The sequence below is a fragment of the Cataglyphis hispanica genome, chromosome 1 (assembly GCF_021464435.1).
Source record: "Cataglyphis hispanica isolate Lineage 1 chromosome 1, ULB_Chis1_1.0, whole genome shotgun sequence".
NCBI classification, from domain to species: Eukaryota; Metazoa; Arthropoda; class Insecta; order Hymenoptera; family Formicidae; genus Cataglyphis; species Cataglyphis hispanica.
In genome coordinates, this window is record NC_065954.1 from 5,093,187 (window position 1) to 5,119,027 (window position 25,841).

Genomic DNA, 25,841 nt, shown 5'->3' on the forward strand with positions numbered 1-25,841 from the left:
TCCCGCAAAGTAGTCTGTTTTATTTTCTTCAAGGCGTTATAGATATCCAGGGAATAATCTCTGTCTCATATATATATCATTCTAGTAAACATGAACAATAATAAATATAATGTATACAAGAACGTATATAAGAAGTTTGCATCTAATCAGGCTGCTCGGTATAAAATAGCGCATTTATTATATGGCATCCTCGGCAACAGCTCCATATGGATTTGTTCCTTTTGATTTCAAAAGACACCGACAGTTTATATGTCTTTTTCTCTCTCTCTCTCTCTCTCTCTCTCTCTCGCTTTTTCGCTCTCACTCTCTCGCTCTATCTTTCTTTATATATTTGAGTACGTACTTACACTCGACCGCACAAATCCTATGTCCTCGACTCGTCGCCGACTCGCCGGACTTCTCGAGTACGCGCGCGAGATCGTAAAGCATACATAAATATTCATAGCGCGAAGTTTTCCCGACGAATATCCTATTCACTTCCGTCGCGCCAGTATCTGAGGAGTCTAAGGCTTTGTCGGATCGACGTCAAGGAGGACCGACGTCGTCGGCGTCGCATATTCGCCCCACGGTTCTACGACTAGCGAGTACACTCTCCACTTTATTGCTTCACCGTGAATCTTGAGAATATACAACGATCAAGCCACTGTTCCCTGCCACATCAAATCATAAATATCCCGAGATCGAGCACCGTAAACGTTTTGACATTTATAATGAGGGAAGAGATATGGAAAATACAGTGCAGTTATTATGTATTCGACCTTGATTTAATTTAAAATTAGATATTTCGAGATTTATCTGCATTTTTCTGTGGTATAGACGCAAAACTTATATATAATTAATCACTAATCACACATTTGAAAATTGTATGCTTTCATAAACTTAGGTCACGCCTTGGTACCTCACACACAAGCTTCTATTTTATCTCACATTCTCACCGTTCTTCAATTATATTACGAAGTCATAATAAATAATAACGAATTATTAAAGAAGAGAGAGACGTTAAAGATAACAAAAAAAATTATTACGTTGTATAGAAATCGACAGTTTTAATGATGATATAAATACAATTAAGCGATAATCATAATTACGTTCTTTTAAAAATCTTTATTTCAAACTGACATTATTGTCAAAATATGAAAAATTTATTATTTCCTTCAATAGCGCGTAATAAGTGACGAATGCAAGTTGAGTGATTTTATTTCGGCTTCTACATCTAATATAGATACGTATATCCGATATACCTATATAGCTGTTAATCATCTTGCTCGTCTTTTTATATTTTTTAAGCATTACGGTTATTCGTTAAGTTTGATGAATATACCGTATATATATTGTATTGATAAATTGCTTTGTTCAATACGGATCGTTTTCTAATAAAAATTATTTAATTAAAGTAATTAAGTTGAAGACTGAGATTACTGATTTCCTATCTTTTTCAAATTTTGCGTTCAAAAAGAACAAAAAAAAAAAGAGAGAGGTCACTTAAATTTGTCAATTAACTAAAACTAATATTTATGAGAATGTTTGTGTGTGAGCTACAAAGCAAAGTTATATCGAATTTTTTTTCGAATATCCAATCCGCACAGCATTCGATTCAAAAAGCGTGACCATTCGATACCAGAGATTTGTCTACTCTTCCGTTCCAGCGATCGTAGCATTTTGCGCCGTGACATTTCGACTTTTAAATCGTTTCTGGTTCACTTATTTTACATTTACTCTCACTCCCGCTATATACACTTCCGTATGCGTATGTGTAAAGATTCATCTTCCATATTTTGTTCCTCTGTGGTTCAATTATTCCGTTGGCTTTCGAGTAAATACAATTTCATTCCGTCTCGGTATTCCTTTAATACAATCTTGAACATATTTAAAAGATACAAGTCGCTGCGAAACGTCTGATTCCTCTAATGAGAAATTCTATCAAAGATAGGAAATTTTATAGAGTATAGAGCTTAGCACTAATAGAGAGAATAGCGCTAATAAAAAATTGTTTAACATGTACATGTGCAATGATCTAGATGATTACAGATAGGTAGATCACATGTTTTATTATTTTATGCAAGTGATGAATATATGAACCTTAAGATACCAATTTAAAAACGCAGTGCAACTATTGTCATAGTCAATTAAATTATTATTGCAAGGAGTTTAAAAGTAATAATTTCTAATTTTGACATTGTATTAACAAATGTAATTGTTTATTTATTTCGGCAGTGAAAAATATTAACTTGGCATATGTTGCCAATTTTATTGCAAGAACAATAACTGCGTTCGAGGTGAATCTACGCGCACAACTCCGATTTTATCGATAAATTTAACTTTGTAAATCTACGTATGAGTAATCACGATTTGAATTAGAATCGAAGAAAATATTCATAAAATATCTAACGAACAATAATACATTACATTAATAAATACGATTCTTAAAAGCGCTAAATCTTCCGTGTTGAGTCTTTATTTTTCATATATCTTAAGAGCGTAGAAAATTGATATTGCTGGGATTGATTGTATAAAGGCGAAATCAATGATATAATATTTTCCTAGAAATTGACGACACCAAGGATTAAATCAAGTCAAAATTATTAAATATAAAGTATCAAAATTGTATCTGTTTCAATCTCCCTGGATCGATCGATATTTATGCGCCTGATACAAAGCGCCAGACGCGAGTGCATACGTACACAATTACTGTTAGTTGATTATTAACGGCGTACCCTCGATAACGCGCCGTCGACTATGCGGAATTAAAGTTCAGTTTCCAGTTGGCCGTTATATACGAGCTAAACGACCAAAGAACAAAGAAAATTAGCTTTCGCGAAAAATGTGAAAACATCTATTTATGTATATGCACATGTGTGTATGTCTCGTGAAATGTCGCTCCTTTTTGCTGAGCCACATCGTGTGTGTGTGTGTGTGTGTGCGCGCGCGCGCGCGCGTATTATCCTATACATTCATCTCGCTTCCACGAACTCTTACTGGCGCAGGTACGCGGTTAATGCCGGGGAATACGTCATATTTTTCGGAATTAATAACTTTCCGAGACTAGATCGACTCGTAGATTTCGTATATTAAAAAGTACGGAAATTCGTGCTCCGAAATATTAACTCCCGGCTTTAATATCCCTGGTTGCGCGAAAATCAGGAACAGTTGCATTTCGTGTGTAACGATCCGCGAAATACACCCAACTACGGCTTTAAAAGCGCACGAATTCGCGCTCGCGACCGAAACGAAGGTAATATCGACAACTGTACACAGATTTTTTTTTTTTTCAACAACCACACAAAGGACTGCGGATACGCTACCACCGGAATCAGTTTACAACGATGCACATTTATGCGTATAGAATTAAACTGCTATTGTCGAAACCGTGTTGTATAATCGTTTTTAGAGAGAATCGGTCTTATTACATATACACATCTATAAAATAACAATATTATATAACAAAAAAATCATGTTTTATTGTCAGTTGCGTTCGGTGAATAACAAAAAAAAATATACAGAAATAATAAATTTATAAATAACGATATAAATCATGATATATAATTATTAAAATGTCGTTCTCTATGTGATGCTATTTATATTTAGACTTCTATAATCAAAGAGTGAGAGAGAAATCTAAATACATTTCAGCAAATTGCAGGACCTTTGTCGAGTTAACCGACGACGCGTCAAAATGCATTTGCTATGCAAATTTGATTGGCGTAAAGCAAACAAAATTCTCACGTTTATTGACATGCATGCGATAAATACATTCGATTATATAATTATATACAATACCACATCTATATAAAACTAGAATATGTATAAGTTTTAAAAACGGCGCTATTATTAATTATTATAGAGTCAATTCTGTTAAAATTATGTGCAACAAAACTTGATATGCAAGTTACAAATCATAAAAAAATTATCTAACAATAAATCATATTAAAGAACAATTGCTATATGCTACGATAATCATCAAATGTACAAATCACAATGATACAAATGATCACTCACAATTTCTTTGGTATTAATGGAAAAAACTGATTCGCGGTGGTTTGTGTATAATTTCCTATATATATATATATATATATATATATATATATATATATATATGTACATATATTCTAAAAATCGTACTATATAATATCGACAGCATAAAGATTTTATGCCACTATCGGTACCAATGGTCACAAGGTTAAAGTCCATGCCTTTATGAAAAAGCGCAGATGCACTGCTAATATTTTAACGATAATCTGTAACGAGTAAAATGTTCTTGTGCTTGTTCTTGCTTGGTCCGAGAATCAATCTTTTTTTTTGTGCGAGATATTTTACGTTTCTTAAAATCCATCTCGATACCGAAAGAAATCAATATCGATCTCAGTGTCTCGACGAGTTTGTCTTCCGTGTATATAAAAAGAAAAAATAAGACAGGGAATAATCCGTCATTCACAAATATGTATACGAGTTCTGTAATAGTTCATTAGATGATAATTCGCGCACTATTAATATGTTTTTTTATTTTTATTAATATTTCTTATTTTATTTATTAATATTGATCGGCGATTTGTATCTCTTAGGATAACGTGCACTTGTCAATGTATATTAAAAAAAATATATAACTAAAAAAATGAGCAAAAGAAAAAAATTACACATATATTTACTCTATTATCCTATTTTTCTCTTCTTACGAAATATTTTCCCGAAAGACAAACAGAGTGAGATCGAATTGAAAATATACGCTACAGGCTCGCGCATTGGCACTATTAATTGCATTGCGCGAATTCACACACGAACAAATCAATTGAATTCGTTCGCTGTCGCGCGATCATCAATGACGTTTTACATGCTACGTACCTGCTTCTCCTCCTTGTTTCTTATACAGTATATCGTTAAATGGTACCTATCGACACATCGATACAACATGCTCCCTACCGACACTACTCACTATACATAGCTGCTACATGAATACATCAAATGCGTAGAATACTTAATTATGTTTCGCGAAAAAAGGAAATTCCAAATCGTCGATGTCAACATTTATCTTGTATATACCTTAATTGTTAACGTACAATGAATTATGATGTTGTAAACGTGACAAAGTGTGCGTATAGCTATCGAGGTGATGATGGTGTATCATTTTGGCAGTTTGTCGTTTTCTTTCCCTCTCTGACGGCTCTCGATCATTCTTATATTATATCCGTTATTATATGTCGTTCTTTCTTTCACATAGTATCTCTCTCACATATGTATTTATACATATTTATGTTTCTTTGGTTTAAGTGAAAGAAACAAACAAAAAAAGAGGGCGTGTCTGATTATAAGTCTATATAAAATTTCATTTTTCGCTGTAGTTTCTTTTCGTTATATATATGCAGTCGAATGCATGGTATATATAGTTAAATAAATTTTGTAAGATAATTACCCAGTTTTTTAGGCCCGCACGTTGTAAAAACGGAATATCCCCGTTACGCACAACGTTACCAATATGATATTATATTATCGGATTCGAGCAAACCGGTAACCTTAGTCAACTAGTTTCGACTCTATCGATTCTCTATCTTTTCTAGATTATATAATTTTAATTGTATCATAAGTGAAGAGAGAGAAGAGAAAGTCAGTTAATCATGCTTTTTGCTAACTAGAAATGACGTATATATATATAGATGACATTCTGAATCGCAATCAATTGCGATACAGTTGTACGAGCGTTTTTCTCGTTTCTTGTTTTTCGACGAGTAATATTCGCGTATCAAATAGTCGATAGATATTTGATGTTACGCTTGCATATATTTCCCGTATTCACGCGAATTTCGCCGAATAAATATATTAAAATCCTTTTTCTTTCGATTCAATGTTCCTCTTATATTGTGTAAATTACACTAAAAAACACGAAATATAAAACGAGATAAGGACCCTCAGTCTTGAAGAATGAAACGATTGTAATTGGAAATCGGAACTTGGGATCGAGGAATGAGAAAATCACGGAGAAAACACGGGGAGGGAAGTACGGAACGGATTCGTTGGTCACCGTTTACGTTTTACGAGAGATCGATATTGAGCATATATGTTTTAGAACATCGCACTTTTTCCTTCGCATCTTTACTTTTCCTGTGGTCCGCTAACAAATATCAATGCTATGAGTAGCATTTTCGAGATAAATAAAATGATCGATTCATATATCGGATGAAAATCAGATACGAACCATCGAGCGTAATCGTGACAGATTAAAGCTGCACATTAAAAATTGCACATTCATTATTATAGCAATTTCTTGCTAGATAATATCGTGGCGAGCGTATTTACGCTCATTCTTTTTTATCATTAAATCATGACATAATAATACTGCTTACTATAACAACGCGTCGTAAGGAAGAAAGATCTAATGCGTTTCATCGTCCGCCGGAAGTATGTGCGACGAACGATCAATTAGTTGCCTCGATGAATCACTTTGGCCAATGCACATCTCGCATTCAAAATCACAGTGTCACTGTTGTAAAATCAGTCGAATATCAATTTGAAGGTGCAGAATATAGCGACGATGCTCTACTTACCTTCGTCATTCTCGAGGCCATATGTGTCATTCGTTAAATCCCATAATAACTGAATATCTCCCCTTCCAGCGATGAATATGTATATGCGTGTACACCATAAATACATATGTACGTCACTGGAGAAGTGACAGAATCAAATCCAGTCGAATAAAAAAGTGATAAAAGACATTTCTTCTTACGCGTTAAGGAACCATACTAATTTCTAAACGTATAATATCAGGAATCGATCAAGAGAATATCGTTCGCATTTTTTGCAATCGTTATTAATCTCAAAATCTCGCGAGTCGCGTATCTATATAAATGATACTTTGCTTAACTGTTTACGCGAATTTTGCGAATAATAACAAACTGTAATTGTCTCACATTGTAAATGTCATCGAATATGCTGCTAAATTGAAGAATCAAAAAGTCATTATGACAACCACTTCTATTGTATATGCAATTCCATCTTGAATGGAAATTTAGACGTAGATTTTTCTGCCATTTATATCGAAAGCGATGTATTATTCCTGTCATATCGAACGCTACGCGATTACGCTATCGCGACACATTTCAACCCGAGATACAACTTAGAGCTCCTCGGAAAGCGCGATCGGAGCTCTAGAACCAGGCTTCATATCTTTCACTCCGATACCAATGTCGTCTACCGGCGCCGGTGCTAACTTCAATTGATTACCATTTACCTTGATGTCGTTGACGGAATGAGAACGGCCATGAGTGACCAAGGGTTTAGTGATCTGATTAGTGGTGCTGTTCGAGTTCGAGCTGGTGATCGAGTTCGTGCTGGGGCTCGAGGTAGAATTCGAGCTTGGATTGCAGTTCGCGGTGGTCGTCGAGCTGGAACTGGAATTGGAGTTACTGTCCTGCGTTGGATTTGGATTAATGGTATGGAGATTTGGATTCGGTATGGACTTCGATCGCGATTTCATCTTGGAATTCGCGCACGCCGTGGAATTGAAAGCCGTAGTATGATCCGTGTCTCGATTGATGGGATCGGATGCGGAATCGGGAGACACGGACATTTTGGTCGTCGACTTCGACGATCCGGTGAGCGTTGTTAGTTGATTGGCAGATTGAGATCGAATCGCGTGGCCACCGATCTTGTCCTTTAATGCCATTTGATAAGCTACCTCGAAAGCCTGACCCAAAGTCAATATGACCTCTGTCGCTTGATCCTGTAACCGAAGTAGTTGCGCTTCGTACGTATTCGCAATAAATTAAATAGTAAACGAATAGATATGCAATATAAAAAAATTAGAGAAATTTTTCCTACAACTCTCTAAAATTGATATTTACCATCGTTGGAACGCAAAATACATGACAGAAGTGTGTGCTACTGGCGTGGTCCTTTGTGATGTACGCAAAGTGCGTAAGATCGTCAGCATCCTGACAGGCGCAATGAATATTGCGAATTTCGTGCTCGCAAATTGGCTCCTATCGTATTAGTCATAAAAAAAAAAACGTTACATTTCTAAATTTTCTCATCTTACACGCTTACTATTTTCCGTCAGAGAAAAAACATTCTTACGTTAGTCAACGTGTTGAGAAAACGAACGCCACGATAAGAAATCGCCAGCATAATGTCAAGGGTGACTCTCGGTTCTCGAAATGTCTTCTTCAGCTTCTGTATCGATTTTTTCGTCGACTCGGTACCACGCAATTCCTTGACGACGGTGGAGCCCAGATACTATATTATTTAAAAATAGAAAGAATTTCTTTCTAAAAACCAACAGCAAAAAATTTTAAAGAGATTTTTAAACTTTGTAAGATTAATCACAAATTTTGTAATTACTATTCGTTGAATCAATTCTGAATGTAAATAGATTTTCTTGAATTGGAATATTCCGAGGAATTAATAGACAGAGCAATTTTCTGAGCACGAAGCTTATTATCGTATTTCACGAATTAACTATAATCACAGTCAGCCTTGAAAGCGATTTAACGAGTGTCATAATGCACTTGTCATGCATAATCAATGGAAAAAGACAAAATTATGACAAAATAGTATAATTATACAACAATTAACATATGTTATAAGCTTATAACATTTTTTTTCTAATGTCAATAATAACTCTTATTTTATCACACATACACATAACATATTTTTAAAATAAAAACACCTTACATGCACATAATCCGCGTACAGTTTACGATATATAAAACAATTATATTTTGAAAGACAAGAAAATTCGTGTATAGTTTTTCATATTCGATAAATGCCAAAAATTTGCGATTTAAAGTGGCGTTTGAACGGAGTTAAAAGATCTGATATCTACTGAAAACTGTTTACTACTATTGCTCATTACGTTTAGAAAATAAAAAGCAAAGTTTTTTTCCAAAGATACAAGAGAGATAATAGACATAAACGATATAAAAGCAGAAGGCACTTACATTAGCGACGTACGTGACGCAGCCGGTGACTAGAGCCTTCGGTTGGTGCCTCCACTGTGTCTTGAGAGTGGAGGGCACGCCAAAGAGCAGCTCGGATGGAGCTCTGATCTCGAGCTGTTCCGGCGCCGAAATCGCCCCATTATGCGAACTAGGTCGTTGGGGTGGCTGGGGCGCCGGCCTGTTTTTACGATGCCTTAATGTACCCGTGGTCGCCGAATTCGTTCCACCGGTTATCGACGTGCCACCGTTACCGTCTACCGTTGCTTCCGGCAATTTCTCCCGTATCTCCTCTTTCAGCTGCTGTATATTCGTCTTCTACGGAAATAATAGCGCGACCAAGATTTGAGAGCTGCCACGCATCACCCGGATTATCCAACCGGCAATCCCGAATAAATCAGAAAAATGTGCGGTTCAGGCCGTTCGTTTGCAAAATACATAATCTTTAATGCCTTAAGTCTTAAGTATTGTATAATATAATGTAATAATTGTATAATAAATAATAATAAAATCCTTTGTGTTCTTTAGAATTGCGAATGTATATTAGCCTTGAAAATCTTTTTATTCTCACAAAAAATATTTAAATTGTCCTTTAAATTCTCTTCAATCATCGCACAAAATTGCATACTAAAACAAAGCTGTTTTTATATACTCTTACAGATAAATTCCAATTTCTGTGCAATTCCAAATAGAAACTGCCATGTCTGCCCCGAGGTTGCAATTTTCTGACAGATATTTTTTTATAGCTTTACAGTGACAAGAATCTGTTGAACTAATTGATTTTAATGAAATGCCGGGGCATGTGCAATGTAAAAAAAAATTGCACCATTCTTTTATACGGCATATTACCAAGTCGAATTCATCCCGAATTTACTTTGTGCGGCGTGCAATTACCCTTGTGAATGCATTGCGTTGTAAAACCGCATTCATGTTACACCAAAAGAAAATTTTTTACCAACTATGCTAGAACACTGCATCGTGTAGCACCGATATCACGATATTTCAGATATATTGCAAATAAATTGGATTCGAACCGGATAGGCGCGACACTCGAATTCGGATTACAATCCGTACCATTCGCTCCATCTGGTCTCTGAATATAATTCCGGGTATTGCCATTGCGACAAATTGCAGAAGACTCGGCCGAAAGAGATGAAATGAAAACTCGAGAGAGAACGGATAAAATTCGAACGTTGGAGAGCGTATGGACTACAACGAAAATCCGCGGGCGTTACCAACGAGAATGCCGGAGTCAAACTACGGTTCGTTGGATCCGATAGCTGCGAAAAATCAAGGGAGGAAGAGGCCAGCTGAAAGGGCAGAAGAGACCAATTTGTCGGGATTATCGAGCGCGAGAATGATGCGAGTCGAATAAATCCGGTTGCCGGAGACGTTTACGGGATTTAATGAGCTAATTAAGAGAACACGAGCGTAGGAGGTGCAGGCGAGCAGTGCGATGTACTTATCGACGCCTAATACGGTGGAGGCATCCGAACAAAAAGCATCGAGTGGCGCTCGAGCGATCATCGCCGAGAGAGAGCACACATACGCGCGTGCATCACAATACCGAGTCTCCAATTAGACACGATATTTAGATTATAACGCGATCGAGTGAGCAAAATGCGTCGGGGACGATCAGGTTTGCCACACCATCCCCAGTCCTCGATTGCTGATGCAACCTACCCTCGCCGGCGAAGTGTTCGCTCTTGTCAGACACCCTCGTTGAACGTGTTATCTATTGATTCTTTCTGTATTTCGATGTACAATAAATATTTCAAACTATATAATTCATCAACAAGAAAATTCATTTTGCATGATATATATTTTTAATTCTTATTTTTTGAAGTTTCTCTTAATAAGCGTAATGAGCTTTCTATATATTTACTTAACTCTCATTAACTTTTCTCTATAATTATTTATATATTGAGATCTTTCGAGGATGGATTTAAACTTTATTTACATTTAATTAAATTAATATTATATCAAAATAATAGAAGAAATTTAATTGTCACTTACCAACGTATTAAGATCCTTATTCAAGTCTTCCAAGTTCGTTCCCGTGCCGTTTCGAGTTTCCGCGCGAGCACTATTCGGGCTATTCACGGACGCAAGAATGCGTTTGCGATGCGCCGGCTTCTGGATCTCCAGGACTGCCGCCAACTCGACCTCCCAGATTCGTTTGACCCGATCCATGTCAGTGTACAGATGCTTTCTAAACGTCTCCGCATAATTTTCCAGGTGGATGCTTTTCAGCCACTCCTCTACCGATTGACCGTGATTGCCGCTACGCTTTTCCACTCGTTTGTTCAACAATCCGACCGCGTCCATGATCATCGCCCGTTCTTGATCGCTGCTGATCCCCATGTCGCGTAAATCCGACTCATCCAACACCCCGTTCTGCAACCGCGCGATTAAACGATTTTCCGCATGTTTCGCGATCGCAATCACAGAACGTGAAACGCATGCGATTCTACTCACTATAAACTCGAGATCGTCGAAGCCATAGTTGATAAAAAGAGACTCGTAATCCGCCAGACTTAAACTGGACAGCCATTGACCCACGGATGTGGAAACGATAGGACTGCTGCTAATGTCTGAATTTAAACCTAAGATATACAAAATGAAAGAATATTTTTTTTTATTGACAATTTGTTGAAATATCAATTTTAACAAAACATTAAAATATGCGACGCATTGTAAAAAATATGTAACTTAATATAAGATAAAGAATAAAACACTATTTTTAATATGTAGATAATTTTTTTAAAATTCACTATAAATTATTTAAATTAATCTACAATTGAGAAATTGTTCAAGATCGACGATCATCACCGACGGAATGAAAAACATCGTGCACGGCGGTAAGATTACCTAGCCTCGTTTGAAACTCTTTCTCGAGCTCACTGACGAACACCGATTCTCGCACAAGACCAGTTCCGAACGATGCCATAATCTCCGAGATCTTCGCCCATTCCTCCTGCTCGTCGAAGGGGCTCATTATGCTAAGGGACTTCTCGTCCCTGTCGCGATCCCGGTCGCCGGAAAGCCGAAAGGCGACTTCACCGTCCTCGAGACGATCTCCACCCCCGCAGTCGCTACCAGTTCCCATCCCGCATGCGGTCTGACCGTAGACGTTCCGCAAGCGGCGTAAAGTACGCGGCCGTTCAGCCGTGACGGAGCCCTTTAACAAACCTATCGGCATGCCGGTGGATTACTATCGCTCTTCTCTTTTTCACATTCTGATATCATTACAGATGTACCATTTTTATATATCACTCATAAATATAAGTTTCAAATTACATGTTTATTTAAAATTGAAATATAAAGAGAAAATTGAGTGCTTTTTTTATAATTACATGAAATATTTAAACATTGTATCGTTCTCTCATTTTCGTCAAAGAATTTGTCATCAAAATTTCGTAAAAACAGTAAATGTTAAGAGAGGTTCTATTCCTACAAACATATCATATCATACCGTATCGCTGTGATTTTTGAGATTTCTGAGAAAATCTAGAATCAACTTTATGTATTTCACAGTTTACAACGCTTACTGGCCGCTTTTTATTCTGCAGTTTCAACACTCTTCAAACGAATATTAACTATAATTTGCTATTCTCATAATACATATGCAGCAAACCGACGAATTTACAAATATGTTAAATATTCATTGTGAATTCTTGCTTAACGTTTCAATGAGAATTAGCCCCTGGAGCTAAGACAATCAAGATTATCTTACAATATAATCTTTAAACACTTTATTGCTCTCATATTGTTTTTCATGTAATTAAGCATCGATAAAAAAATAATAATATTAATTAAAAATTCTCTAAATGTCAAAATAAAAAATTAAACTTTACGCTTATTCTCAAATGTAATTAACGTCAAATCAATGTTAAAAAGACAATTTTCCAAATTGCGTGGAGGAAAAATAGTAGCATCTTTGCGATACTATACTTTCTCTCTGTGTAGTGAAAAGATATTCAACGTGCGATCTCGTGGCTCTTGTCGTAATTTCCTCTCAAGCGCGCGCACACTCCGACATTGCATTCCTTCGCATCACATAAGTGCGAATAATTTCCCAATTTCCCCCTTTTCTCGGTCCTTTCTACGGTCCTTCGCTTCCATTTATCATGATCCCACACACATCTCGCGTAAAAAGGGTGCTTGTTACAAGTTTGCGTTGTAAGCCCTTCAAAGACACATTCGCAACAATCGACGTCCTGCGTGAGATCCCGAAATAGAAATGTTTTCATACAAATTCCGCAAATGAGGATTCACACCAGTAAAATATAAGAGAAAGAAAAAGGACCAATTTAACCCGTCATCATGAGTGTTCATTCAAAAATGTCTTGTGCTCTTCCGAGATTGCGAAATAATTCGCTCAGGAGATGCGCATACAAGCATGCTCAAGATACACGTAGCCGTACACGCGCGTCCATAATGAAAAGCTCATAAAAATATTAAATAGAAGCGAGAAGAAGGGAAGAGAGTAACGTATACACGTTACAAGAAGCAAACGTACGTAATTTTAATTAAAGCTCCATCACGGAGGGCGTCGTCTGCTTACCGCTGCTGCTCTTCAGTCACACACACACACAGTCACATGTAGGTAGTTATTCAAGTTTATATACACAAATTATTATATAAATCCTCATCTTTCCAGCTTTCGCTGTTCATTCTTTTTTAGTTACCGCCTAAGAAATTCATTTGACTGATATCTATTCAGTTTCACGAAAAGTGTGACAGCTGAAGATTATCAAGATAATTGGAAATATCAAAAAATATTTTTAAAAAATTCTTGTTTTAAACAGAAGTTTAAAAATATATGAAAATAGTTACGATTGATAAAATATGACTAATTAAGCGTGACAATTGTATTCTTAAAGTTTTTTAAAATTGTTCTTGAATTATTTAAATTATCATATTTTACGCCAAGGTAAACATAACGATTAAAAAATTTATTATTACCATTGCACAATAAACGATTGCAAAATTTAAGAATATAGCAGCTAGAAAGTTAATTTTTTCTCCTCACAGTTTTTATTCACAACATTTCAATGCACGCAAAACTCTTGCCTCAATCATGATAATGAGTTAATCTTTAATAGAAAAATGTGTAATATCTGTTAATTTTAATTCTCTTTTCGTCATCAAGATTTTTTATTAAAGCAGAAAGACAATCTGTGCTACAATTCTCGTAGACATATAAGTATTAAAATAATTCTTGCGTAAATAAGTGCGTATGCCGCACAAGTTCCGGGATTTCGTCAAGAAAAGGAAGAGAAGCCGGATTTTAGTGGATATTAAAAATGTATAATCGTTAAACGGCTCGTAAACGATGCGCCATTACGTTTTTTGAATCTGTCTGCACGCTACTAGATCGACCAAAGGAGTTATTAAAATTTGCAATAAACTCAATTTTATACCGCACAAATCGTCAGATAAAGAATTGTAACAATCAAACTTCCGCCTACATAAATACTGGCAGATTACAAATAGTATTCACCAAAAAATGTTGAGACTATATTAATTACAATTTTATAGCAGTGTACTAGGAAATTTTAATTTCTCATAAATTTTTAACGCTGCGTCATGTCAACGTTTATGTTGGAATAAACTTTGGTGAAGAATGATTTTTTTTTTTTAGTACTGCTTAAAATTCTACAAACCGTAAAAATGTAGCGCTACTATCCATAAACTATTTTAACTTTCATACATAATTTTTAGCAGTCGTTCATTTGCAACAGCCTGTTTGTCTTATTAAGTAACGCCTTAATATTTCTATTAGCTTCGTGATTATGAGACTACACAAATGTCGGGAAACGATAAAGTGCACTATTGCTTCACACCATAGAATATAATTATTTAAGTTGAATAAAATTTATGATCAATTACATTCAATTGGCCGACAAATTCTTAGATGAATTACAATTCTTGTGAAATCGTTACTCGCGCAATAGAACCAGTGATCTACGTAAGCGATAGCTGTTCCAGTTGATAATTGCTGACCTTGATATAGTCAGAATATAGTACGAGAGCTCTTTGTTGGAATTATAATAAAAAATATTATTTTTCATAATTTCATAATTTTTTATATAATACGCATTTTTATACTTTAGTCGATAATTTGTATTCATTGAATAATGTTTTATATGTATTTACATATATGTATGTATAATAAATGTGTAAAAATGTAACTAATTTATACACATTTCTTTCAAATTATTAAAAACTTAAAAATATTGTCGAGTATAAAATATATAATATTTTCAAATTAAATTAATTATAAAAATATTAAATTATATAATAAATATATTAATATCTTATTATTATTTATATAACGTATATATGCGTGAGCATCTGTCGAATTTCAGAGATTTCTTTGTCTGGTTTATTATACAGATTATTTTTAGAAGATAATCATTATCTACATCAAATAAGAGGCGTGCCCCACGAGCGATTGCTGTATCGGTTCCCTGAGCGTTAACTGCCGATTATACAGTAATCGATAATTAACTGTTCGAGCCTTTCAGCCAACGCATTACTGCATTCAATGCCATTGGCATTGAGACGAATGTAATGCGCAAAATCGTTTCGTGGAAGACCTCCATTATAGGAAGTGTTAATGCTAAAGTGGACGAGAGCCGAATAAGAATGATGCCCGCAATTAATGTGGATTTGACTGGGAATCTTTAATGGTTTCCGTCCTCATATCGTTCTATTCAATTATTCATTATGATGAAAATTTATTTTTTATCGTTTAAATATGACGCGTATAATTTTTTTCTTTTTTTTTGTATTAGATTTTTACTTTATTAAATTTTTATTAAAAAACAATTAGATATAAAACCAAAACACATCATGTTTCTATCTCCATATATTTCAAAATGTATTGAATCATTATCTCTAATATTTTAACCAGAGATTTATCGATCAAAGTTTATTAGCTCAACCTCTGTCATGGTTTTATGTAGATAACAGTTGCGCGAGACTCGCTTTATTCATGCGACGCGTCTAACTTTTGTTTTTATACACATCCTATACGGCAGCATTATTTTACATCGTATTCAGTAAGCAATGAAAAAGCAGAATTTCAAAACAATAATGGTTACCACATATATATGACTGGTAAAATATTTTTCCTCAACCGTGAAAACATGCAAACATTATATTGTTTTACCGAAATATAGCGTACGCTGGAATTTTTACCATGATTATAAATACATATAATGGATAAATTGAAAAATAAAATAAATTATATTTCTGCTGTGACATAATTTCTGCTGGGTTTGTTCTCAATATCACATGTATCTAATACTCGTAAGTTAGTGTTATAACGTAACACTTATAGCAAGACATGTGCCAAACCTAAAGATAGAATGCCGCCCAAGAATAACAGAATCGCGAGCTTAAAATAAACGAGGCGAATAACACTTAGCGAAAATCCCTTGATTTGTGTGCAAACAGCTAAATATATATAATTTAATTTTGTTAAATTTTGTTAATTTTGTTAAATTCAAATGCGTAAGTATATGTTTCTAATATACGTACTAAATTCTTTTCAATGAGCTAAATGACCATATATATTTCACCATGTGAAGATTTCTTTGTCTATCTTTCTCTTCTTTTGTATACACATACGTTCCATATAGGAAGCACAGATGAGTGTATGCACTCGGATCTCTAAATAGAATTGAAGCAGAGTGAAATCAAGTGAAATTAGAGATAAAACATATTTAAAAAATTGTTATATTAAGAATAATGAGATATGCATAGTTCCAATAAGTTAATATTGCTATATAAATATTAAATATCACAATGTATAATTATTATACGTTCCTTAAGTCAGAGATCAAATTTTAAGACTGTACACATTATATATTCTACTCATCATCATAATAAACAATCCGATATCTCAACAGAAATACAAACTAAAAAAAAAAAAAACTTTGCTGATTCCGTAAACTGGCTTTAAACTTTTCTTCTCGACCTGACTTTCGTGACGTAATTGTCGAGAACATACTATTATAACATCAAGCAACGTAACGAGCAACAAGTATCGCGCTTCTTGCGAGGCACGCCAGGAACTTTGGACGCATAGTGTTCTGCGGAGTGCACGCGGCATGACATCGGACACACATACAAATACACATGGCTCGGATATACACATACACAGAAGGTACATACCACAGACACAAGACTGTCCCCTTATTTCAGACGCTGCTTGATGTCCATTCCTCGTCCCTCAACGTCGTCTTTCTTTCTCTCTGTCTCTCTCTTACACACCAAATGAACCTCAACACGCGTCCCTTTCTCAGTCTCTTTAAAGCACATATACGCCCCTTGAAGATCCTCTCACTTTGACCAACCGACAAATGAACGGTCGTCCAGCAACGGCTTCCTGTCCGTCGATGGTACGCTTAGCGATCCACCTGTCCGATCGATCGACACAATACTGAAGAAATGATCGGGCTGTTCGATCACGAGCGATCACGATCGTCTCCCACCGCCTTGCGCGAGCACGTGAGCACCGCGGCGCTTCTAAAACGGCGACGAATTCCAAGCAAGTTTCGAGATTCCAACTAAAACTTCGTCGTCTGGAAATTCACGGCAACGAACGTGCTCGAAGTTAATCACCCGACTGGTCGACGGTATCTTCCGCCTCGGAACGCGCGTTTAGAGACTTCAGTTCGCTTCAGTTCGCTGTTCTCTTCAACTCGTATTTAATATACGTGATAAAGTGCGCAAACTCTGCTCCAGATTGATGCCTCAGGTTGTAAACGTCAACAGGTATATGGCTTAATTCTCTAGAAATCGATTGCGATCAGGTCGACTGAGTTGCTCAAGGCCATCTGATGGTCGTCGATCGGCATAATCGACGCATGACAATCCACTATGTCAACGATGTCAAAGTTTAAAATCGTGAACTCTTCCATGCGGCTATTATACAAAGAAGATGTTGAAGATTACACACTTGGAATCGCACGCACTTTCGGACTTCGTGTCGCTTATAGTAAATCGGTCAAGCGATATGCGCTGGACTTCTCGGTGTGTCACAAGTCTGGTTAACGAGACGACTAATTCGAACGTGTTAGGTCCACGAGGCAGAGGTGGTCATGATGGCAGCGGTAGTGGTGGCGGCATAAAAGGTGGCGGGGAGGAGGCGAAGACGAACCTCGATCCTCGCCACCCGCATACACTCCCGTCTGACAATAATGCAAGCGAGAGAAAGCGCGCAGGAAGAACCCGTGAAGAGAAAAAAAGACAGAGAACGAAGCCGAGAACGAGACCGTAATGGTCGTGTTGGTGCAACGGCCCAGCGTGTTAGTAACAGTGAAAAGATGACCTCAGAGATGGGACTATCATTCTCTGGGACCCCGAGCCGAAACCGGCGACACTTGCTCTTGTTAGTGGTGAGGTAAGAATCTCTTTGACCTTGTTTCTCTATTATTTGGCCACCAGTGCTCGATCATTTATCTTGTGCTTTTATTATTAATACCAAAATGCAACGCAAAATTATTGAAAATATTTATTTTTATATTCCAATAATATTCCAAGAGAATATAAAACTTTAAAAATAATTATTTTTATTAAGCTAATTTTTATCAAAGTATTTTATATTCTATCCGAGGTATTCATTATTAAATCTCTGATTTTCTAAAATCATTATTGTTTTTCGTGATAATAACTTTCCAATATTAATTTTATGATAATCGACTTTTTCTGATCGATTTTTTTTTTTATGTAAGCGTATTCGAAAAAAGATACGCGGTGGAGTTTTGTCAAATTCACAAAATCTCTTTATAAATGTAAAATATTGAAAGTAATTCCATGACTACTACGATTAGAAGCGCCGGAAAGAGCTCCTTTTACCGGTACTTTCATCGATTGTCGACATTCGACGGACATGACCTGCCTTGCTGAAATATGTTCACAATGCGGACGTGATGTGTCGAAACGAACTTGATTGTATTCATGCAGTTAATCGTAACTGTGTCATCGTATCTCTTTAATTGTCAAAACAGTTTATAGCGATTAATTAGAATAAAAAAATAATAATTCCTTATTAAACTCACGTTATGATTATTAATTTTTTTGCTTGCACGTACAATTTGATATATCAATGACAATAAACGTAACAACTCACATTCCTTCGCGTTTTCACGAACAAATCAGTTAAATATTTTAGGTAATATTTGCATAATGTGAACATATGTATATGCAAATCAAAGATGTTTATATATTCACATTTTACCTAAATTTGTTCTTCATTATTGATATTTAGTAAATTGTCATACAAGTGTCATATAATAAAACGTTATCTCTCGCAGGCGACTGTTGGTGCCGAGCAGTCGACAAGTTCATTAATCCGCTTTTCTAAGAGAATTCTTGGAGGTCATGACTAATACAACATGAAACGGTATAAGACGCATCAAAATGCTGTGTATTATGCGTGCCCGCGTAGACGCGAAAAACTCGCTCTTTTCCCACCGCAATTAAGAGCCGCAGACTTAAACTTTCATCTTCTCAACAACTTCAATCGCACGTACTAATTTGAAAAGACGCACACAAGCGTTGATAATTATCACGGCCACTTATATAATGAGTCGCATACATATATATTCACACGCACACACACACACATACTTTTCAAAATCACGACACTATCAGAAAATCACACACAAACGGCAGGAAATTTTACGTAACCAGGAAATTAATTACCGATTGACAAATTACAGATTAAGGCCATAAGATAATTTTTTAGTGTCCCAACACTTGTGTTTGCTAATGCTACGGCGCGAAATGTTTACCACTGCAATTGCAAATATTCAGAAGCCGGATTAATTGCGAGATCTTAACGCGACGAAAGATCGCTTCGAACCGAAGCGTTACCGCCAAAAGAGCGAAGCGACTTGGTATCGCATGAGTCACATCCCACGATCCACACATTCCTGCATGATGTCATAATGTGGCACTCACGCACACATCGCGATGGTCAAGCGGCTGCCGGGAAATAAACCGAGCAAAGTATTTTTTCCTGAATACGAGTCACCGTTACTGCTAAACGCGCGGTATAGTTAACATGTTAACGATACTAACAGAACAAGCACAGAAACATTGATCTTGTTTGCGACATCTATCGAAAGTCTTCATTAGCATCAAAAATTCTGATAATTAAAATATATTTTTTTTAAACGCTGCTTTTCAAATAAAAATTATATACTGTAACAATAATAATATTACATACTTTTATATTAAATTTTTAAAAATTTAAAAACGCATGTAAAAAATATGTGGTATGTTATAATTATAAAAATCTATTTTTTAATTGTTTATTTATGAATTTTTTTCTTGGGTTATATTTATTTCTATATTTCATAACGTTCTTTTTTTCAAAAAATAAGATATTTAAAAAATTTATATATATGTATGTATGTATATATGTACATGAGTAAGTCAAATATAACCCTTTTCAAATATAAACCTTTTTCCAAAATATTTTATTCGATCAAAATACTTTTAGTGCACACCCAAGTCATTTTTCTATATTTCTTCCGCGCGCAATTAGCTTTAGATACGTCCCTACTTTTTATGTGACACAAATAAAAAAAACTATCAATTCATTGGCAAAAATGTTTAGATATTAGTGGAAACTATGTAGAAAAAATGACTTAGAAATATTTTGATTAAATAAAAAATTTTTTGGAAAAAGTTCACTTTGCGCAATTGATTCCGGACATTATTTTTTATGATACGCAAATAAAAAAACTGTCAATCCGATGGCAAAAATTCTTAGATTTTAGTAGAAAAATGATTTGGGTGCGCGATAAAAATATTTTGATCAAATAAAATGTTTTGGAAAAGGTCCAGTTTATATTTGATTTGCCCACGTATATAACTCTCAAAATATTATTAATACATACCTTTCTTTAAAATAAATTATCTAATTATATTTTTCATTATAAGACAATTTAAATTAATTGTGATTTAAATTAAATGATAGATGCAAATTTTAATATAATCATTACGAGACGTAATCATCAGTTCAATCAATGATTGAGATATTCATTGCCGAATGGAAAGCGTTACTAATGGCATAACGCACGACATCCATGATTTATGAAACTGCCAATGACGAGTGAACGTAACTAATGAAGTATGACCTTTCATAGCGTCCGGTAGAAAGTATAATTTGTTGCACACGTGACTTATTATGTCAACATAATTTTTCATGCAGGTAAAAAAATTTGACCCTAATAGCTACCGTTTCTTCATGTAGCGAGAGACAAACAATAAACGTTATCGAATGCATCGCGCTATCACATGACAAACAAGGTCACAAACGGAAAGTCGGTTATTCTAGATTAGAACAATGGTGGTTTATTTTCCCAGCGTTAACTCCATAAAAGTCGCGTAAAAGGAGCTTTATAATTTTGTGCATGGCGTTTATTGCTTTTCCTCCAATTCGACTACAAAAGCAATTACATATTTTCAGTTATGATTATAAACAAAACATAGTAAAAAAATTAATTTATTGCCTGAAAGTACATTCCAGTTTTGTTTCTTTCAATGAAATAGTTAAAGCTACGATTAATTTTTCTCACCGTACAATAAATCGTAAATTATCAATCTGCACTTAGAAAATAAAATCGACGGTTTTATTTTCTAATAAGTTTGAAATCATTTAATTTTGTTATTCTTGCCTATTATTACTTGCTATGTCGATGAAAAGAATATGTCAAAGATATTATATTTTTTCAATGCAAAATAAAAAAGTGATTAAATGTAACATCTTATTGATCGCAATTGGAAAAAGAGATATTTTTATGTTTAATAAGCCCCGTAAAGGTTTTAAAGAAAAATTAGAAATTCAAATTATTATTATTAAATTAATTTCTCACGGTGTTTCAACTACTACATGCGAAACGATTATATATATATATATATATGTCGACGCAATTTATTATTACGAGTTAACACTGTTGGAAACGCATATTCAGCTTGTAATGCGTACCCCACCGGATGTCATGTCGTTCGCCTTAAGTAAGCAATGTAACTATCCACTTTCCAACCATCAGTATAACGCAATTCGCGTATTAAGATACGTTGTAATGTTGTTTCTAAGTAGAATCTTTAATAATACAAAGCTATAACCTAGGGCAATTGAATCACTTTATCTTTAGAAAAGTCGCGTTGATAATATATGATATTGAAAAAATACATTTGATATACATATACATATTATCAATAGATATTACTCTCATATATTTACTTTGAACTTCTTTAATAAAATGCAAAAAAAAATATGTAGCGTAATCACGTCACATAACTTTGCAAAAGATGAACCGCATCATATCAATAAAAAATTATTTTAAAAATAGAATCGATAAATAATTTCTTAAAAAAATTCATGTAAACTCTATAGTTTGTTATTATGTATGTAAAGTAAGTATAATAAAATAACATATTATTCATGGAGATTTTCATCTCGTTCCACTTTTGACTTATCTCTTGTTAAAATATGTACTATAATTTCATCTCTTACATACTCTCATGTCTCACCGTCTTATATACACAACATATGAGGTTGTCACATAATTGATCACAAAAAATCACATATAATATTCAAAGATAATATGCAGCCAAGTTAAACAATAAAATCGCAAAACATGCATATATAAACTATATATGTAGGATACAATCCCTTGTGCAATTCCTTTATCAATTATAATTAATAAAATCGTTATTCCTGTCTCCTATATACATAATCTGGAAATGTCATTGCCTGTTATATAATTAAAAATATATTAAAAGTAAGAATTCAAATATCAAATATAGTGCTAAAATTCAAATTCAAGCATCATAGTGCTGAAACTTACCATAAGAAAATGTAATGTAAAAAATATAGTTCTCATACATACTATTAATTGTTTTACGCACGTATAACTTTTATACATATATATCCAAAAAAATTACAAACATAAATTCTCGTAATAAGATAGTGACACAATAACTATATTATAATAATTAAATATTTTCTTCAAACTAGTTTCTTATTAGAAATAAAAATTTATCTTGTTCGAAAATCATATTCACATTTTATCGTATTTAAACCGAAATTATTAAAAAAAAGTATTAAATTACTGACATAATTATTCTATTATTTTATATATATTGAATAAAAAGATTATAATAAATAAAAAACAACAAAATATTTGCAAACTGCTACAATATTATTAACAACCTAGAAGTTTCTACGAAAGCTCAAAGGAGAGACAGAAGCGACAAAATGACTCAAGACATTGCATACAATAGCAGCATAACGTTTATTAGCACATCAAAGATATATAATAGACACTATTATTTCTTAATTTTACAATGTAAATATATCCCGCATATTTATATAATTTTATATACGTATACACAAATATTGAATCCTGCTAAAATATTTAGACGAAGCATTTGACGCAAAATAAAATACTAATCTCAAATTAATATCTTATTGTCACCACAAATTGAATTTAATGCGACACACATGACAATCTTGTTTTATATATATATTAACTTTTTCTAAATATATTCGAATTAAAAGATCACACACACATACACACAAAATTGATCACAATAAGTTTAATAATTTGTTCATTAATTGTGCGGGTAAGCATTGCACTTATTCACGCTTAACGAGAATAAATACATGTTGTATCATATGTATATGCTGCAATTACTTAATTTATTTATAATAAAAATAAAAATTATGTGTGTAAATATTATTTTATATATTAATATATATATTAGTATTTTTATAGAGAGTAATGTTATGTAAGTGATTATTATATAATAGAAGAAAAATACACAATATTTATTTTAATAAATATAATATACAAACAGCAATATTTTGAATATATTGCATTGGAATATCTTGTATAATGTTAGAAAGATATAATATTAGAAAGAAGAGAAATGCTAAAGTCAAATATTATCTCTAAGAGATCGCGTGCAATAACATATACAAATTTGATATATGTAATATTAATATTTTTAGAATTATCGTCTATTATCAGATATGTCTCTCTCATGATTTTATTTGCGACAACAATTCTAATAGACTAGCTATGACATTTACCACTTATGTCAAGTAACATATGATCGAAATTTATTTCCTGCACATACTTTTGTAAAAAGATAAAAAATAATAAAAGTGAAGATATGTGATACTACCGATATGTAGGTATATCAAAAATGATAATTGCAAAACAAGAAATAATGTACTAATCTAAAAGGAACTATTTATTCTCTAATTGTAACATGTGCACAATTTTTAATACATCTAACATTTCTACGCGAAGTTAACACTCTGTTTCCGGTATTTTTACAAATTGTCGTTCGAAGAACTCCGCCTAATCCATTAGATTAGCCGGGAATAACCATCGATAACCGGGAGCACCGAATTGTGCGGTCCGAATAACGAACTCAGATCGTTAGCTTTTTTGTACAACGATTGTGCTTGCACGGCACGTCTTTCGCTGTGCGTCGGCAAAGATTGAAATCCAGATTCGACGGATTTTATTACTACAGAAAGACGTTGAGGCCGTTTTAAAAAACAGATGCATCGACTAATATTTCATATTGACATCACTCAAATTCAAAGAAAAGTAACCGAAATTTTGATTTAAAAAACTGCTTTCGACAAATTGCTTTCACAATACCGAAGCCGAGTTTCGATTTTTTTTTTTTTTTAGCATTTCTGATATTTAAAGTATGTTCTGTTCAATCAAATCGAAAAAGATCTACGTTGCATTGCACGAATATTTTTTCTTTTATAAGGAAACCGCTCTGCGTAATTTATTTATTTCTTTGAAAGCACAAAACACGGAAATTTTTTTGGTACAAAAGGACGAGTGTATAATAAAATACTTTTTAAAAAAGGATAATGGAAATATAAATATCATATGTGTTGATTAAATATATCTTAAAGACATAGGCATGCAGACAATTCTAATACATATGTCACAATTTGCATAATATGCAAAGTATCTATCTTGTGCATGAAATCTTATTTCAATTTTTTGATAATTTAACAATTTTATATAGATTTAAATAATCTATATATATAGTAAGCAATTAATAGAATAAATTTTAATTGTAAGCATCATGTATACACAATGCTCCAATAATATATCTCTTAAATATATAATTACGCAGAAAGACCAGCTGCTTGTTTTGTATTTTATTATGCAGATAAGAATAAAGCCTGTACGCGTTATGATATTTCAGCGTCTTTCCTATAAAGATAAAGTCTCTTTCATAAAGATACCTGCTTCCACACAGACGCCATAAATATATTAATATCAATAACAATGAGTCAAGACGAAAACAACTTAATATGTACATAAATCATTGCAATATCAACATTATGATTTTTTTTAATACCACTATATATATGTAGAATTCGGCTCATAGTTTTCTGCTGTTTTTATCAACGATACGAGCGAACGATACATCGTGTACTCAAACGGGGGAGGTCGAGAGACTTGCTCTAGAGTGCGTAACCCCGGGAACGTCCCAATCGTCGCACTAGCGGTGTTTGAGGCAGACGATAAAAAGACAGAAACGTAACAGAACGGTTATGCATGTACACGTGGGCAAAAAGAAGCGTCATGCGGTGCAGCCAAGCGTGCGTTGCTGTTTACCTGCGAACGGCACGTCGCCGAAGTATTCCTCGACATTGTCCGTGGACATGCTCTTATCGGACAGAGATACGCTGGACAGCGAACCGCTTGACGCGTCCAATGATCCAGCAGTGGGAAACTGCAGCAGATCCTCGTCCGTTTCCGTCTCCATGTCGCGAGATCTTCGCTTGTACACCTATTGATGATAAATCAGCGCCAGTTGAGAAAAAAGCGCGATTATTCGTCT

General features: G+C 34.3%; 1 protein-coding gene across 2 annotated transcripts in view; it reads right to left on the reverse strand.

Moving 5' to 3' along the window:
- LOC126849442 (ankyrin repeat and SAM domain-containing protein 1A-like) overlaps positions 1 to 25,841 on the reverse strand; it is a 44,901-nt gene continuing 19,060 nt past the window's right edge. For both annotated transcript variants that reach the window (XM_050591265.1, XM_050591273.1), the window contains 8 exons: positions 25,616 to 25,790; positions 11,793 to 12,113; positions 11,400 to 11,527; positions 10,938 to 11,318; positions 8,925 to 9,239; positions 8,062 to 8,220; positions 7,830 to 7,967; positions 1 to 7,708 (listed from right to left, as the gene is read on the reverse strand). In XM_050591265.1, the coding sequence (XP_050447222.1) occupies positions 7,103 to 7,708; positions 7,830 to 7,967; positions 8,062 to 8,220; positions 8,925 to 9,239; positions 10,938 to 11,318; positions 11,400 to 11,527; positions 11,793 to 12,113; positions 25,616 to 25,790 (2,223 nt within the window). In that variant the 3' untranslated portion in view covers positions 1 to 7,102. The remainder of the gene's footprint in view (positions 7,709 to 7,829; positions 7,968 to 8,061; positions 8,221 to 8,924; positions 9,240 to 10,937; positions 11,319 to 11,399; positions 11,528 to 11,792; positions 12,114 to 25,615; positions 25,791 to 25,841) is intronic.